Source organism: Sarcophilus harrisii, chromosome 1 (assembly GCF_902635505.1).
Source record: "Sarcophilus harrisii chromosome 1, mSarHar1.11, whole genome shotgun sequence".
NCBI classification, from domain to species: Eukaryota; Metazoa; Chordata; class Mammalia; order Dasyuromorphia; family Dasyuridae; genus Sarcophilus; species Sarcophilus harrisii.
This window is the reverse complement of record NC_045426.1, coordinates 312302321-312317101: the sequence shown is the minus strand read 5'-3', so window position 1 is coordinate 312317101 and position 14781 is coordinate 312302321. Positions and strand designations below refer to the sequence as shown.

The 14781-nt window shown below is 35.0% G+C and overlaps 1 protein-coding gene across 4 annotated transcripts in view; it reads left to right on the top strand.

Moving 5' to 3' along the window:
• Positions 1-14781, top strand: part of SEC14L5 (SEC14 like lipid binding 5) — an 81996-nt gene that overhangs the window by 52406 nt on the left and 14809 nt on the right. For all 4 annotated transcript variants that reach the window (XM_031944969.1, XM_031944985.1, XM_031944977.1 and 1 more), the window contains 4 exons: positions 241-353; positions 13036-13225; positions 13823-13911; positions 14566-14636. In XM_031944969.1, coding sequence (XP_031800829.1) covers positions 241-353; positions 13036-13225; positions 13823-13911; positions 14566-14636 — 463 coding nt within the window. The remainder of the gene's footprint in view (positions 1-240; positions 354-13035; positions 13226-13822; positions 13912-14565; positions 14637-14781) is intronic.

The following is a 14781-nucleotide window of genomic DNA, read 5'->3' as shown; positions in this document are numbered from 1 at the left end:
CAACCTGCCTAAGGATAGGAGTATGAGGAGGATAATGATGGTTGTTGGTGTTGATTTGTTTCATAGGCTGCCGAGGGATTTACTTTTGGTGATGTTTGAAAAGCTGAGAGTTAGAAATGTGGTTCGGGTGGCTATGATGTAGATGATTAGGTTTAGGAGGGTTATGTTTTCTGCTATACTATGCTTGCCCCTTTCTTGTATCTTACTCACTGTCCTATGATACTTCTTTCTTCCTTTCAGCTGACAAGCTGGACACAGACTACATTGAGCGGTATTTGGGGCAGCTCACCCCCATGCAGGAGAGCTGCTTGATCAGACTCCGCCAGTGGTTACAGGAAACACATAAAGGAAAGGTGAGTTACTAAAGGACTTATTGTGCCCAGTGATCTTGGCTTTCCAGAAGAACCTGTGGTATACAATGTACATACTTGTAGGTGCTAGGGGTGCAAAAATGAACTAAGATAACAATCCCTGTCCTCAGGGATCTTATAGTCAGGTTGGGAGATAAGAAATATGCACTAATCATAAAAACAGGGCATAGTGTAAGTACAAAGGAAATGACTAAAGAAATTGTCTGAGAAATTTAAGGAGGATGTGGTCACTTTTTACTAGAGGGTGATCTAATCTGAGACTCGAAGGAAAAGAGGGATTTCAACAGATGGATACTTAGGAGTCCATTTCAGACATAGGGGACAGGCAAGAACAAAGCTATAGAGATGAGAGTGAGCAGGAAGAAGGTAAATAAGTTTAGTTTGACTGGAAATAGAATTCACAAAAAAGAGTAGAATTTGATAAGCCTAGATCTAGACTTATGTTCAGGCCATGAGTGTCAAACTTAGGAGTGTGGACTTGGTTGATAAGACATGATTTTTTTAATTGTTAAAACTAACTTCCATCAGGATGGTTGTGAGGCTTAAGAGGCTTAATACATATAAAATGTTTATACACTTTAAAGCATATATAAAATTTCATTATTATTATTGTTGCTGTTGTTACTGACTGCAGTATTATTATATAATGGGGATTTATCAAGATTTTTGTATATTTGAATATTATTATTTAAAGCCTATGAGGAACATTGTTTAGGCAGCAGTATATAAGTTTCAGAAAAATACATCTTGAGTAAATAGAACATGATTTGAAAAACCACAGTCCAAGAACTGGATTGTAGAAAGTCTGTAACATAGAAACTCACACTTTCATTGTATCTTGGATCTTTCTGAAATGTAATGATGAACATAATAGCTTTATTTATGTAATACCTACTGTGTGCCAGACACTGTGCTGCAATTATCTTATTTGATCCTCTTGATCTATAGTCAGAAGTAGAAGAAAGGAAATCAGGAAAATCAGGCTTTTTGTTTTCTTTCCTTTTTAAAAAAATTCAACTTTATTTTATTTTTAGGTAAACATTCTCTCTCTCCTATGCCTCACATTCATTATGAAAACAAGAAAAACCAAACCTTTTATAAACATGTTGTCTTCTTTTTTATTTGTATTCCTAGTACTTGGCATAGTACTTGGTACATAGTAAGTTTTAAATAAGTGCTTTTTTTTTCATTCATCCATCTAGTCTTCATTCATTCATTTATTCCCTTCCCTTCTCCTTCAAGAAATGGTCCTAAATTATTCTTTTCAGGGAGTAATTTTTTTTCTTTGTCAGTAAATGAATGAGAGATATTCTTTTGGAAAGCATTAAAGAATCAGTCTACATGCTCAAACCTACTTCAGAGCTATTTAGCCCAATCCCTTTATTCAACAGAATACTTTCTTTATCCCCCAATACTTATCAATCAGCCTCCTCTTGAAGACCTCTGACGAGGGGAAGCTATTGCTTTCTGAGGCAGCCTATTTTGCTTTTGGCTAGCATTCATTATTAGGAAGTTTTTCTTAAGTTGATCCTAAATCTGTCTCTGCAATTTCCACTCATTGTTCCTAGTTTTTCTCTAGGGGTTGGGGTAGGAGGGGAAGGAGAGAGGTAAACATATCACAGTTCTTTGAATACTTAAACAGCTGTCATGTCCTCTCTGAGACTAAACCTGTACTCTCTCTTTTGGAGATTAATCACCTTTATAAATATCAAATAGTTTCTTTTCTAGTCTTCTCACCACCCTAAGGTACCTTTTTTTTTTTTTAAAAGCATCTTATTAATAGACATTTCCTGAAATTAATTTCCCAGCCTCCAACCCTAACTTGTAAGAAAAACAATTAACCAAAACTCACCCACAAAATGAATGGACAGATGAAACATTCTAATTCCCATAACCCCCATCATCACTTTACTGAGAGGAAGGAAGTGTGTTTCCTCATCTAGGACTGAAATTGTATTAATCAATTCTATTTTAAAAAAGTACTTGCTAATTTCATTCAGCTGCTCTTTAGTGCTGTCTTATTTATATTATTGTAGAATAATCATTATGCATTTTATTCTCCCGTTTTGCTTTCTTTGGGCTTTCTTAAACCTTGAGACATTTGCCAATTTTCTCTCTTTCTCTCTCTCTCTCTCTCTCTCTCTCTCTCTCTCTCTCTCTTTTTTTTTTTTTTTTAAAGACTAGGTCTCCCCAAGAGCTGTGTGGAAGTTAGGTAGCCACTCAATCCTACTACTGAGCAGCATAGAAATTATGACTTACTCTATTTTTGACCTAGGTCAGTTCCATCCTCCTTAGACAGCCTGGTGAGATTACCATATTTGTCTTGGACTTGGAATGGATATCTGATTGGCTTAGTCCACGTCAGCTCAGTACCTCATCAGCCTCCTCCAGTCATTAGAGGTGTTTGCCACCATAATCAGCCTAATGTCTTTAAAAAAATCTGCCCAATTTTTTGAGCATAGTACTTAAAATATGGCCTGATCAGGGCCAAGAAAGTGGAGCTGTTATCTCCTCATCATAGCCATTGTACCTCTCTTTATATAAATTAGAATAGCATAGTTTTTTTTATTGCCATATTATACTCAAGATTGATGTTGAGTTGGCAGGGCACTAAAACCTCTAGATTCTTTCTCCTACATCTTTTCCTCCTTCTACCAAGTTGCTTTTTTGAATCCAGGTATATAATACAGACATATATAACTCAAATAAATTTTATATGCTTTGGGCCCATTGTTTTATCCTGTTGACATTTTTTAAGAAAGATAATCTGCTACCTAAAATCATCAGCAAGCATTATCTGTACTGGGGATAAGCCAGAAACCTTGCCAATAAGACCAGAGGTAAAACAAGGATGCCCATTATCACCAATATTATTTAATATGGTACTAAAAATTTTAGATATAGTGATAAGAAGAGGAAAAGAAATTTAAAAAGTCAAAATGATCCATAAAAAAATCAAACTATTTCTTTTTGCAAATGATATGATGCCATAGCTGGAAAATCCTAGAGATTCAGTTAAAAATTAATTGAAAGAATGAATAATTTTGTCAAAGTAGCAGAATATAAAATTAATCCACATAAGTCATCAGCATTTCTATACATGACTAACAAAGACCTGTGAAAAGAAATAGGGAAAGATAAATTATTTGAAATAACCATAGACAATACAAATACATGGAAGTATTCTTACCAAGATGAACTCAAGAACTATATGAACATAATGATAAAACACTTTTTATAAAGTCGTATTTAAATAATTGGAGATGTATTGATTATTCATGTTAAATTGGGCCAAGCCCATTTAAAAAATGACTATTCTACCTAAACAAATCTATGTATTTATAAAGTGCCATACAAATTAAACTTCCAAAAGTTATTTTATTGAACTAGAAAAAGCAATAAAATTCATTTGAAAAAACAAAAGAATATAACAGGAATTAATGAAAAAAATATTTAAAAAAATTAAACCATATTATAAGGCAGTAACTACCCAAACTACTTGGAAATGGTTAAGAAATAGAATGGTGAATCAGTGGAACAGAGTAGGGTATACAAAACACAGTAGTAAATAATTATAATAACTTTATGTCTGATGAATGTAAAGATCTTGGATTTTAGGATAAGAATGCACGATTTAGTAAAAAAAAAATTGCTAAGGGGCAGCTAGGTGGCCAGTGGATAGAGTACCAGCCCTGAAATTAGGAGGCCCTGAATTCAAATTCAGCCTCAGACATTTAATACTTCCTAGCTGTGTGACCCTAGGCAAGTCACTTAACTTCAATTGCCTCAGGAAAAAAAATTGCTGTGAAAATTGGAAAGTAATCTAGCATAAATTATATTAGACTTAGCATCTTATACCATTTACCAAGATAAGGTCAAAATGGATACATGACTTATTCATAAAAGGAGGTATCACAAGTAAGTTAGAACATGGACCATACTATTTATCAGATTTATGGATAGGTGAAGAATTTTTGAATAAACAATATGTGAGATGTCAGATAACTAATTTTAATTGTATTAAATTAAAAAGATTTTGAGCAAATGAAACTAATGTAACCAACATTAGAAAGAAATAAGAAAATTGATAAAACAATTTATAGACAGTTTCCTTGGGTAGAGATCTTATATCTTAATATATCAACATTGAAATACCATCAGATTGGCTAAAAGGATAGCAGGGGGAAATGACAAATGTTGAAGAGGATGTGGAAAAATTGGGATACTATTTGTGTCCTAAAATTGGTAGAGCTATGAACTGTTTCTTTTTTTTTTTTTTTTTTTTTTTTAAGTTTTTTTTTTTTTTTTTTTTTTAATATTTTTTTATTATTTTTTTTTTTAAAATTTAATAGCCTTTAATTTACAGGATATATATACATGGGTAACTTTACAGCATTAACAATTGCCAAACCTCTTGTTCCAATTTTTCACCTCTTACCCCACCCCCACCTCCCTAAATGGCAGGATGACCAGTAGATGTTAAATATATTAAAATATAACTTAGATACACAATAAGTATACATGACCACAACATTATTTTGCTGTACAAAAGAATCAGACTCTGAATTATTGTACAATTAGCTTGTGAAGGAAATCAAAGATGCAGGTGTGCATAAATATAGGGACTGGAATTCAATGTAGTGGTTTTAGTCATCTCCCAGAGTTCTTTTTCTGGGTATAGCTAGTTCAGTTCATTACTGCTCCATTAGAAATTATTTGGTTGATCTCGTTGCTGAGGATGGCCTGATCCATCAGGACTGGTCATCATCTAGTATTGTTGTTGAAGTATATAATGATCTCCTGGTCCTGCTCATTTCACTTAGCATCAGTTCGTGTAAGTCTCTCCAGGCCTTTCTGAAATCATCCTGTTGGTCATTTCTTACAGAACAGTAATATTCCATAATTTTCATATACCACAATTTATTCAGCCATTCTCCAACTGATGGACATCCATTCAGTTTCCAGTTTCTAGCCACTACAAAAGGGCTGCCACAAACATTCGTGCACATACAGGTCCCTTTCCTTCTTTATAATCTCTTTGGGATATAATCCCAGTAGTAACACTGCTGGATCAAAGGGTATGCACAGTTTGATAACTTTTTGAGCATAGTTCCAAACTACTCTCAAAATGGTTGGATTAGTTCACAACTCCACCAACAATGAATCAATGTCCCAGTTTTCCCACATCCCCTCCAACAATCATCATTATTTTTCCTGTCATCTTAGCCAATCTGACAGGTGTGTAGTGGTATCTTAGAGTTGTCTTAATTTGCATTTCTCTGATTAATAATGACTTGGAGCATCTTTTCATATGACTAGAAATAGTTTCAATTTCTTCATCTGAGAATTGTCTGTTCATATCCTTTGACCATTTTTCAATTGGAGAATGGCTTGATTTTTATAAATTAGAGTTAATTCTCTATATATTTTGGAAATGAGGCCTTTATCAGAACCTTTGACTGTAAAAATATTTTCCCAGTTTATTGCTTCCTTCTAATCTTGTCTGCATTAGTTTTGTTTGTACAAAAACTTTTCAGTTTGGTATAATCGAAATTTTCTATTTTGTGATCAGTAATGATCTCTAGTTCTGCTTTGGTCATAAAACCTTCCCCTTCCACAGGTCTGAGAGGTAAACTATCCTATGTTCCTCTAATTTATTAATAATTTCATTCTTTATGCCTAGGTCATGAACCCATTTTGACCTTATCTTGGTGTACTGCGTTAAGTATGGATCAATGCCTAGTTTCTGCCATATTAGTTTCCAATTTTCCCAGCAATTTTTATCAAACAGTAAGTTCTTATCCCAAAAGCTGGGATCTTTGGGTTTGTCAAAGACTAGGTTGCTATATTTGTTGACTGTTTTATCCCTTGAACCTAATCTATTCCACTGATCAACTAATCTATTCCTTAGCCAATACCAAATAGTTTTGGTAACTGCTGAGAGCTATGAACTGTTTCAACCATTTTGGAGAACAATCTGGTATTATGCCCAGAAAGTTATATCCTTTGATCTGGCAATATCACTATTAGATCTGCTTTCAAAAGTGATAAAGGAAAAAGGAAAATATGTATTCAAAAATATTTATAGCTAATCTTTATGTTGGCAATGAACTGAAAATTGAGGATCCATCAATTGAGGAAAGACTGCATGGTATATAATTGTGATGGAATACTACTGTGCTGTAAGAAATAAGGAGATTGTTTTTGAAAAACATGGAAAGATTTGCATGAAATAATGTAAAGTGAGAGAAGGAGAAACAGGAGAACATTGTATAAAGCAGAGCTCTCTGATTGTGTAAGGCCCTCAAAATCACTTACTAAGGCAAACTGAGACAATTGCAGGTGATGATAACTGAAAGCTAGATATAACAACCTCCCACTGCTTGAGTTCTATAAATTGATAATTTTGTATGGCCCTTGGCATAAAAAAGGTTCCCCATATCTGGTACAGAGTAACAATAATGATGTTCAAAGAGTAACTGTGGATGACTATCCTAGTCTGAGTAATATGAATTTTCAAATCAACCTTAAAGGAGTTATGAAGAAAAAATGCTATCTACCTCCAGAGAAAGAACTGATATAAGGAAGTATATATTATATGATTACACATATATATTTATATGAAATGCTGATATTCTTTAATGTAGGATTCAGAGGGAATAAAGGAGCCAACTCAGAATGTTTTTTTTAAAGTTTGTCAACCAACACATAAGCTAAAAGGATATAAATGTATATGTGTATATTGCCACACAAGTCAAGCTTTGTATCATTTTTATAGTTGAGAGGCTTGCTCTCTATTTTTTAATCTAAATCATCAATTAAAATTCTTGAACACTATAAGGCTGAGGATGAATCCCTGGTTGGGCCCTCTATATTAGAGTTCTAAGTTGATGTCAATTCATTTAAAGGTTATATTTTAGAGCCCATCATCCAACCAATTCTAAATCCACTTATCCTGGCCATTTAGATTTATTTCTCTATTTTATCCACAAGAATAACTTGAGGAACTTTATCAGATATTTTGTATATAATATCTATAGCATTTCCTTGATTTATTAGGAGTTTTAATTGTAAAAAAGCAAATAGTCTGAAATTAGGCTAACTTTTAATAATCATAGTTTCTTTTTCTCCATGCTCGCAAAGCCATCTGCTCAATAATGGGTTCTAAAATTTTTCCAGGTATAGAAGTCAAGCTCATTGACTTGCCATCTGTAGACTGACACTCTTTTCTTGGAAACTGGAACATTTGTTAACACCATTCTTAGAGAGGATTCTGGGGAAATGGTGGACTAGGTCAGCTTTCCAGATTTCCTCCACCAAAAAAAGACAGAAGGGAGTGGACTACTCCCTCAGAGGAAATGTAGAGCAGCTGAAATAAACAAAAGTCAGAATAAAGTAGTTATTCACCTGAGACTACTTGAAAGGACCTCAGGAAAGACCTGAGAGATTATGCCTAAGTAAAATTCAAACACCTCTAGATCAACTCTGCAAAATCAATAAACAAAAAGCCCTGGGGACAGCTGGTTTGAGGGGCATCCTTAGCCTTAGAACCTTGGATGAATGGGAGAAGATTGAAGGACCTTCCACTGTTGAGTGACATATAGCACACCTGTATTGACCAGGGACTGTGGCTGCTGGGGAGGAGTTAGCACATACCTGGTGAGTATAGTGGAAGAGGGGCAGGGACTTTACTGGCTATGGGCACTTGCAGGAGAACAGAGTCCCTGGAGTCAGTTCCAGAGCAGAGAGGATAGCTGTAATTTATAGCCACCAGAGGGACTGCAGGGAACAAGATTATTTGTAGGACAGCATGGGTAGGAGCCCTCTAGCTGTGATTTAGGGGAGCCCAATGCTGAGCCTTGGGATAAACCTCAAAAAATAACAGTAAGAAGGACTTGAAGCTTGGAGCATGCTTTGGACCTAGAACTTGATTATACTAATAGCTGCTTAAAACAAAATAAAACAAAAATGAGTAAGTAACAGAGAAAGAAGCTTACCATAGATAGCTACTATGAGGATAGAAAAGTTATGGGTTCATATTCAGAGGAAGATAATGGCACTAAAAAAAGCCACTTCTTTTTCAAGGAGTAATGTCAGATGATTCCAACTATAAAAAGAGTTGTTGGAAGAATTTTAAACGGACTTTAAAATCAAAAAAGAGAGATCAAAGAAAAATTAGAAGGAAAAAAAGAGCAACCCAAGAAAATCATTAAAAGAATATCAACCAACTTGAAATAAGGAATTAAAAACTTAAGGAAGAAAATAATTCTTTGAAAATTAGAATTGGACAAAAGGAAGTTAATGATATTCTATGACACCAAGAAATAATAAAACAATCAAAAGAATGAAGAAACAGAAGAGAATGTGAAACATCAGAAAAATAATTGATCTGGAGAACAGATAAGGAAAAATAATACAGGAATACATGACTATCTGAAAATTACAATTTAAAAAATCTTAATAAAATATTACAATAAATTATGCAGGGAAATTGCCCTGAAGTTCTAAAACTAGAAGACAAAGCAGAAATAAAAAAAACTCATTTATCTCCATTTGAAAGGGATCCCAGGAGAAAAATTTACAGGAATATCACAGCCAAATTTCAAAGCTCCTAAGTTAAAGAGAAAATATTGAAAGCAGCAAGGAAAAAAAACAATTTAAATATCACGAAGCTACAATAAGGATTATAGAAGACCTAGCAGCACATTGAAGAACTGTGGGTGTTGGAATATTCTATTTCAGAGAGCAAAAGAACTGGGATTGTGATTAAGGGTAATTTACCCAGCAAAATTAAGCATAATCCTGAATGGGGGGAAAATTGGAAATTTAATGAACTGAAAAACTTTCAGAGAGCAGAATTTTTTCTCCACTTTTTAAATAATAGCTTTTTATTTTTCAAAATGTTGATAGTTTTCCACATTCCCATCCTTGCAAAACCTCATGTTCTAAATTTTTCTCCTTCTCTCCCCTCCTCTAGATAGCAAGTAATCCAATATGGATTAAACATGTGCAATTCTTCTAAATATATTTACACATTTGTCATACTGCACAAGAAAAATCAGAACAAAAGGGGCAAAATGAGAAAGAAAAAAACAAGAAAACAAATAATAACAACAACAAAGGTGAAAATACTATGTTGTGATCCACATTCAGTCCCGATAGACCTCTCAGATGACTCTTTCCATCACAAGTCTAATGGACTTGCCTAGAATCTCCTCATTGTTGAAAGAGCCAAGTCCATCCCAGTTGTTCATCACATTATTTTGTTGTTGCTGTATACAATGTTCTCTTGGTTCTCACTTCACTTAGCATCAATTCATGTAAGTCTTTCCAGGCTTTTCTAGTTAGTGTGCTCGTCATTTCTTACAAAACAATAATATCCCATTGTCTTATATACCAAACTTATTTAGGCATTCCTCAACTGAAGGGCATCTATTTACTTTTCAGTTCCTTGCCACTACAAAAAAGGTTGGTACAAACATTTTTTGCGCAGGGGTTCTTTCCCCTTATGATTTCTTTGGGATACAGACCCATTAAAAACACTGCTAAATCAAAAGGTACTTACTGTACAGTTCTTTAGGTATAGTTTCACATTGCTCTCCAGAATGATTAGATGAGTTCACAGCTCCACCAAAAATGTATTAGTGTCCTACTTTTTCCACATCTCCTCCAGTATTTATCATAATCTTTTTCTCAGACAGCAGAACTTAAGGGAAAAGATAGATATAACATACATTAAAAATATAAGGTAAAGATCAAAGATTGATCTTTGGCTATGATTGAGCCAATCATAAGTGACTCAATAAGGTCAAATTATTTATTATATATTAGCAGTATTCTTATGATTGTTATAATTTGGGTAATTTGAAAGAAAGGCTTGGGCTGAACACTATATGATGGGGTGAGTCTTTAAAAAACTGTAGGGAGAGAAAAAGGAGTAATTCACACAAATGAGGTATAAAAGGAAAAATGAACACAGAAGAAGCTAGTAGATAGGAGGGTTGATAGTACTGGAACCTCACTCTAATAGGAATGGGTTAAAGAAGGAAAAACATATATCTAGAAGGATATAAAAGTCTTCTAAATTCAGAAGGAAATAAGAGGACAAAGGGATAGGACAAGGGAAGGGATATAAGGGAAAGACTCTGGGAGGTATGGATAGCTTAAGGAATAAGAAGGCAAGATAGTAGGTAGAAGTAAAGCAGAGGAGTGAAGAAGGATAGGACTAAGATGAGAAGGAAAATAAGAAAAATAGAAAGGAGGAAAATACCTAACAAGTAATTAAAGAACATGAATGGAATGAATTTGTCTATAAAAGAGAAAGTGATAGTAGATTAAAAATCAAAATTCAACAACATGTTGCTTTTAGGAAATGCTATAAAAATGAGAGACACCCAAAGATAAAATAAAAGGCTGGAGTAGAATTTATTATGTACAAAATGCAGAGTTAGGAGTCATGAATATAGATAAATTTAAAACTAAGACAGAGTTAATCAAAAGAGAAAAAAAATGGGGAAACTATATTGTATCAACAATATTATTCCGTATTATTTTAGACAATTTAAAATAACAAAACAATGTAAAATACAAAATAGACATAGGAACTATGTGAATACAAACATAAAATTTTTTTTACACAAAGTCAGATCTATATAATTGAAGTAATATTTATTGTTTATAAGCAAGTAAAGCCAACATAATAAAAATGACAATTTTACCTAGCTAATCTATGCCATCCCAATTACATGACTAAAAAATTATCTTACTGAATTAGAAAAAAATATCAAAAACTCATTTGGAAGAATAAAAGACCAGGAACCTCAAGGAAAAAAGATATAAAGGAAGTAGATTGAACAACATCAGAGCTTAATTATATATAGTATAAGGTGAGAATGTTGTTGAATTGTAAAATGGATAATTCAATTATTCTAAATTAAACATTTCTTGTACAAATAAAACATATGCACCCAAGAATAGAAGAAATGCAGAAAATTGAGGGAAAAAACTTCTTTTTCTTTGGATTTGGTGAAAGAGATTGTTTGCCTCAATTTCTATCTAGTCTTAATCACTGAATGGGTCTCAGTCAAATTGAGACCTGTTGAAGACCCTAGCTTAAAAAGGTCAAGGTGTAATATTCTTCTCTAAAATGTAATATTCTCTGGGAGCAGGTTTCCTGGGGGGCTTCTGGAGGCAACCTTCCTCAGTTCAGTGTAATCACCCCGAATGCATCCAGGAGTTAAAGTTCAAATCATTTATTGTCTCCGTCAAAGTCTTATCTCTTTTCCTTGGGGCTCAGCTAGTTTTTCTTAGAGGCCTTCTGTAGTTTCGGTTCCGAGAGTGTAAGCTGCCTTTTCTGGCTTCTGAATCTCTTTGATTGAATCCTGACTGAGGCTTCAATAACTTTTAGTGGGCTTGTCCTTTCTGGCCCTGAGAGCTCCTCCTTATGTGCCCCACACTGAGTATACAGCAATCATTATATCACTAGGAAACCATTATTTGTTTTACGATTAAATCAATGCTAAACTAGATTTAACCACTGTCTCCTCAATTCCATTTACTTAGCACCTTGTTTCAAGTTCTGGCTCATAACATCAAAGTCTCCCAATGCGTCCAGGGCCATCTCCAGTTATCCTAATCTGTATCTTGTTACTGGACCCAGAAGGCTCTGGAGGGGAAAGTGAGACATGTGACCTTGCCCAGCCCTCCTCACTTAAGTCTAATTCACTTACATGTCATAGCACCACCTCTTTGATGTCATGGTCCTCTTCGAGAATGGAAGGACAGACAACATTATGCATATGTATATATCTTTGTTTAATTATAACCTCTTTGGGAATTGGGTATGGGAGGGGGAAAAGTAAAATAAAAAGTACACAGCAGAGGACAAAAGAAAACCCAGAAGGAAGCAAAGAAAAGCTTGGCAGCTTTGAAAACGATGTGTATTATTTGTTAATATTAGGTTTTCTCGAAATAGAAATTTGTTTTATGCTGAATCCTCTTTTGTGTTCTGTTGTGTATGTGGCAACATTCTGCTGTTCTCATTTTGTATTTAAGTTTAAAACAAATTTTAAAATTTACAATCTACTGCCCCACCTCCTCTCCTATTCACCAGTAGCTACACAGGAATCACACTTGTCACACAAAGATATAAGTCTATTGAGCCTGGCTCTCTTGTCCATTCCCTGCTAAACATTTTTGTTCTGTCCTTTCCCCTTTTTTTGAAAAGGAGAATGAGATTTGAACTCCAAAGGAAGGCTTCCCTTTCCTTATCTCCTGCTGAGACAGAGAAATCACCAATTTTGCCACATGTAGTTCTAAGTTTTCTAGTGTTTTTATAATCTAGAGTGGTAGAAGTAAGTCCCTCATGTATATCCTCAAATTGAGTGAGAAAACAATGGGGTGGGTTAGGGAATTCTAGGATCATAGATTTAGAATTGGAAGAAATCATTGAGATAAGCCTCCTTTTTTTTTTCTAAATGAGGCAACTTGATTGCTTAAAGAAAACAGAACTTCTTGCCTTCAAGTCCAATACTTTTACCACCACAACACCATGATGCTCCTTCAGTTCTTAAAGGAGACTGAAAGGTTTGTGTTTGGGTAGCTTTCTCTGCTGTGTCAGGAAAGAAAGCTCCATGGATTCATCTCTTCTTCCGTCTTCTCACAGATTCCCAAAGATGAGCACATTCTTCGATTCCTAAGGGCTCGAGACTTTCACTTTGAAAAGGCCCGGGAGATGCTGTGCCAGTCGTTGAACTGGCGAAAGCAGCACCAAGTGGACTATATCCTCCAGACATGGAGGCCCCCACCTCTTCTGGAGGAATTCTATGCAGGTGGCTGGCATTACCAGGATAGAGGTTTGCCTTTTTACATGTCTTCTAGCCCTTCAGTTTTCCCTGACACTACAGCAAAGAGAGAGAAAACATGGCATTCTGGCATGGGGAACTTGACTCCAGGTCCCCCAGTGATAGTCCCCAAGCCATTCTGTTAGCCTCAGAAGAGTTGATGAGTAGAAATGGATTGGTTCTTGACTTTCTGATTTTGTGGGATTTGAGACACTCTTCATATTATCAACTTATCTTTTTTTTTTTTCTTTCTTCCCTTCCCCCAGAACCCTTACCAAGGTGAAATGGCAAAGGTGCTCTGAAAAAGGGAAATAAGATACAGAAAAAAGAGGAGCAGAGTTGGGATTAAAATCCCCCTTTGGCTCAGGGTCAAAACTTTATTAGTATAGATTATTTCCTAGGAGCTTAAGATTGGTCAGGCTCTGTGACTTATTCCAAACTTTTAGCAGTCTCTATAGGTAGAACCTGGAGATTATATTAGTAGTAGAGTCTTCTGTTTCTTATCAGTGTCCTTTCTATTCTCCTAAATTTGAGGGATGGAGGAGTAAGAGAGAACAGAGAAGTGTTACTGACTTTTTTTCCTTTCTCTTTACATGGTCTCTTACAAAGATGGCCGCCCTCTCTACATTCTGCGTCTTGGTCAGATGGATACAAAGGGCTTGATGAAGGCAGTGGGAGAGGAGGCACTCCTTCGGCATGTGAGTAGTGGCTCTCTCATTTTTATTTTCAAAACATTGTTTCAGTTAATAAGCACTTATTTTTCCCTTCTACCTCCCCTCCTGTAGGACAAAAAAGAAAAACACAACCTTTGTAACAAATGTACATCAAGACAAACAAATTCCCAAATTGGCCATGTCCAGAAATGTGTGTTTCATTCTGTATCCTGTGTCTATTCCTTCTCATCTGGGAATGGCTAACCTATTCTTTACTGGTCCTCTGGAATTGTGGATGGACACTGAGCTAATTGAAGTTCTTAAGTTTTTCAGTTATTTTCCTTTATATTGCTGTTGTTATTATATTTTTATTTATTATATATATAAATGTATATATATACAAATGTATATATAAACATATAATATGTTATTATGTTTTATACTGTTATTATGAATTGTTTTCTGGGTACTGTTCATTTCACTTTGCATCAGTTCATACAAACCTTCCTAGGTTTCTCTGAAACTATCCCTTTTATCATTTCTTAAGGCCCTACCATTTCCTGAGGATTTCCGATGGGCCAAGTTACTGAGGCCATCTTTATGGCTTGTGGAAGGTACACTTGTGAGTGGACCAGAAGAGGGCATAGGATGCAGGTGAAATATTGACTTAGTTCCATCAAGACTATCTCTGCCTTTCAGATTCTTTCAGTTAATGAAGAGGGACAGAAGAGATGTGAAGAGCACACAAATCAGCTTGGCCGCCCCATTAGGCAAGTGTTTGGACAAATTGCTATTTCTCCTTGACAGTAAGAACTGTATCTTGAGAATGCATCATTTGGCAATTTTCTCTGCCTTTTCTTTTCTATCCCAGTCTCCTCTTCTCCATACTCACAGAGCCTTTTTAGCTTGCTTCCT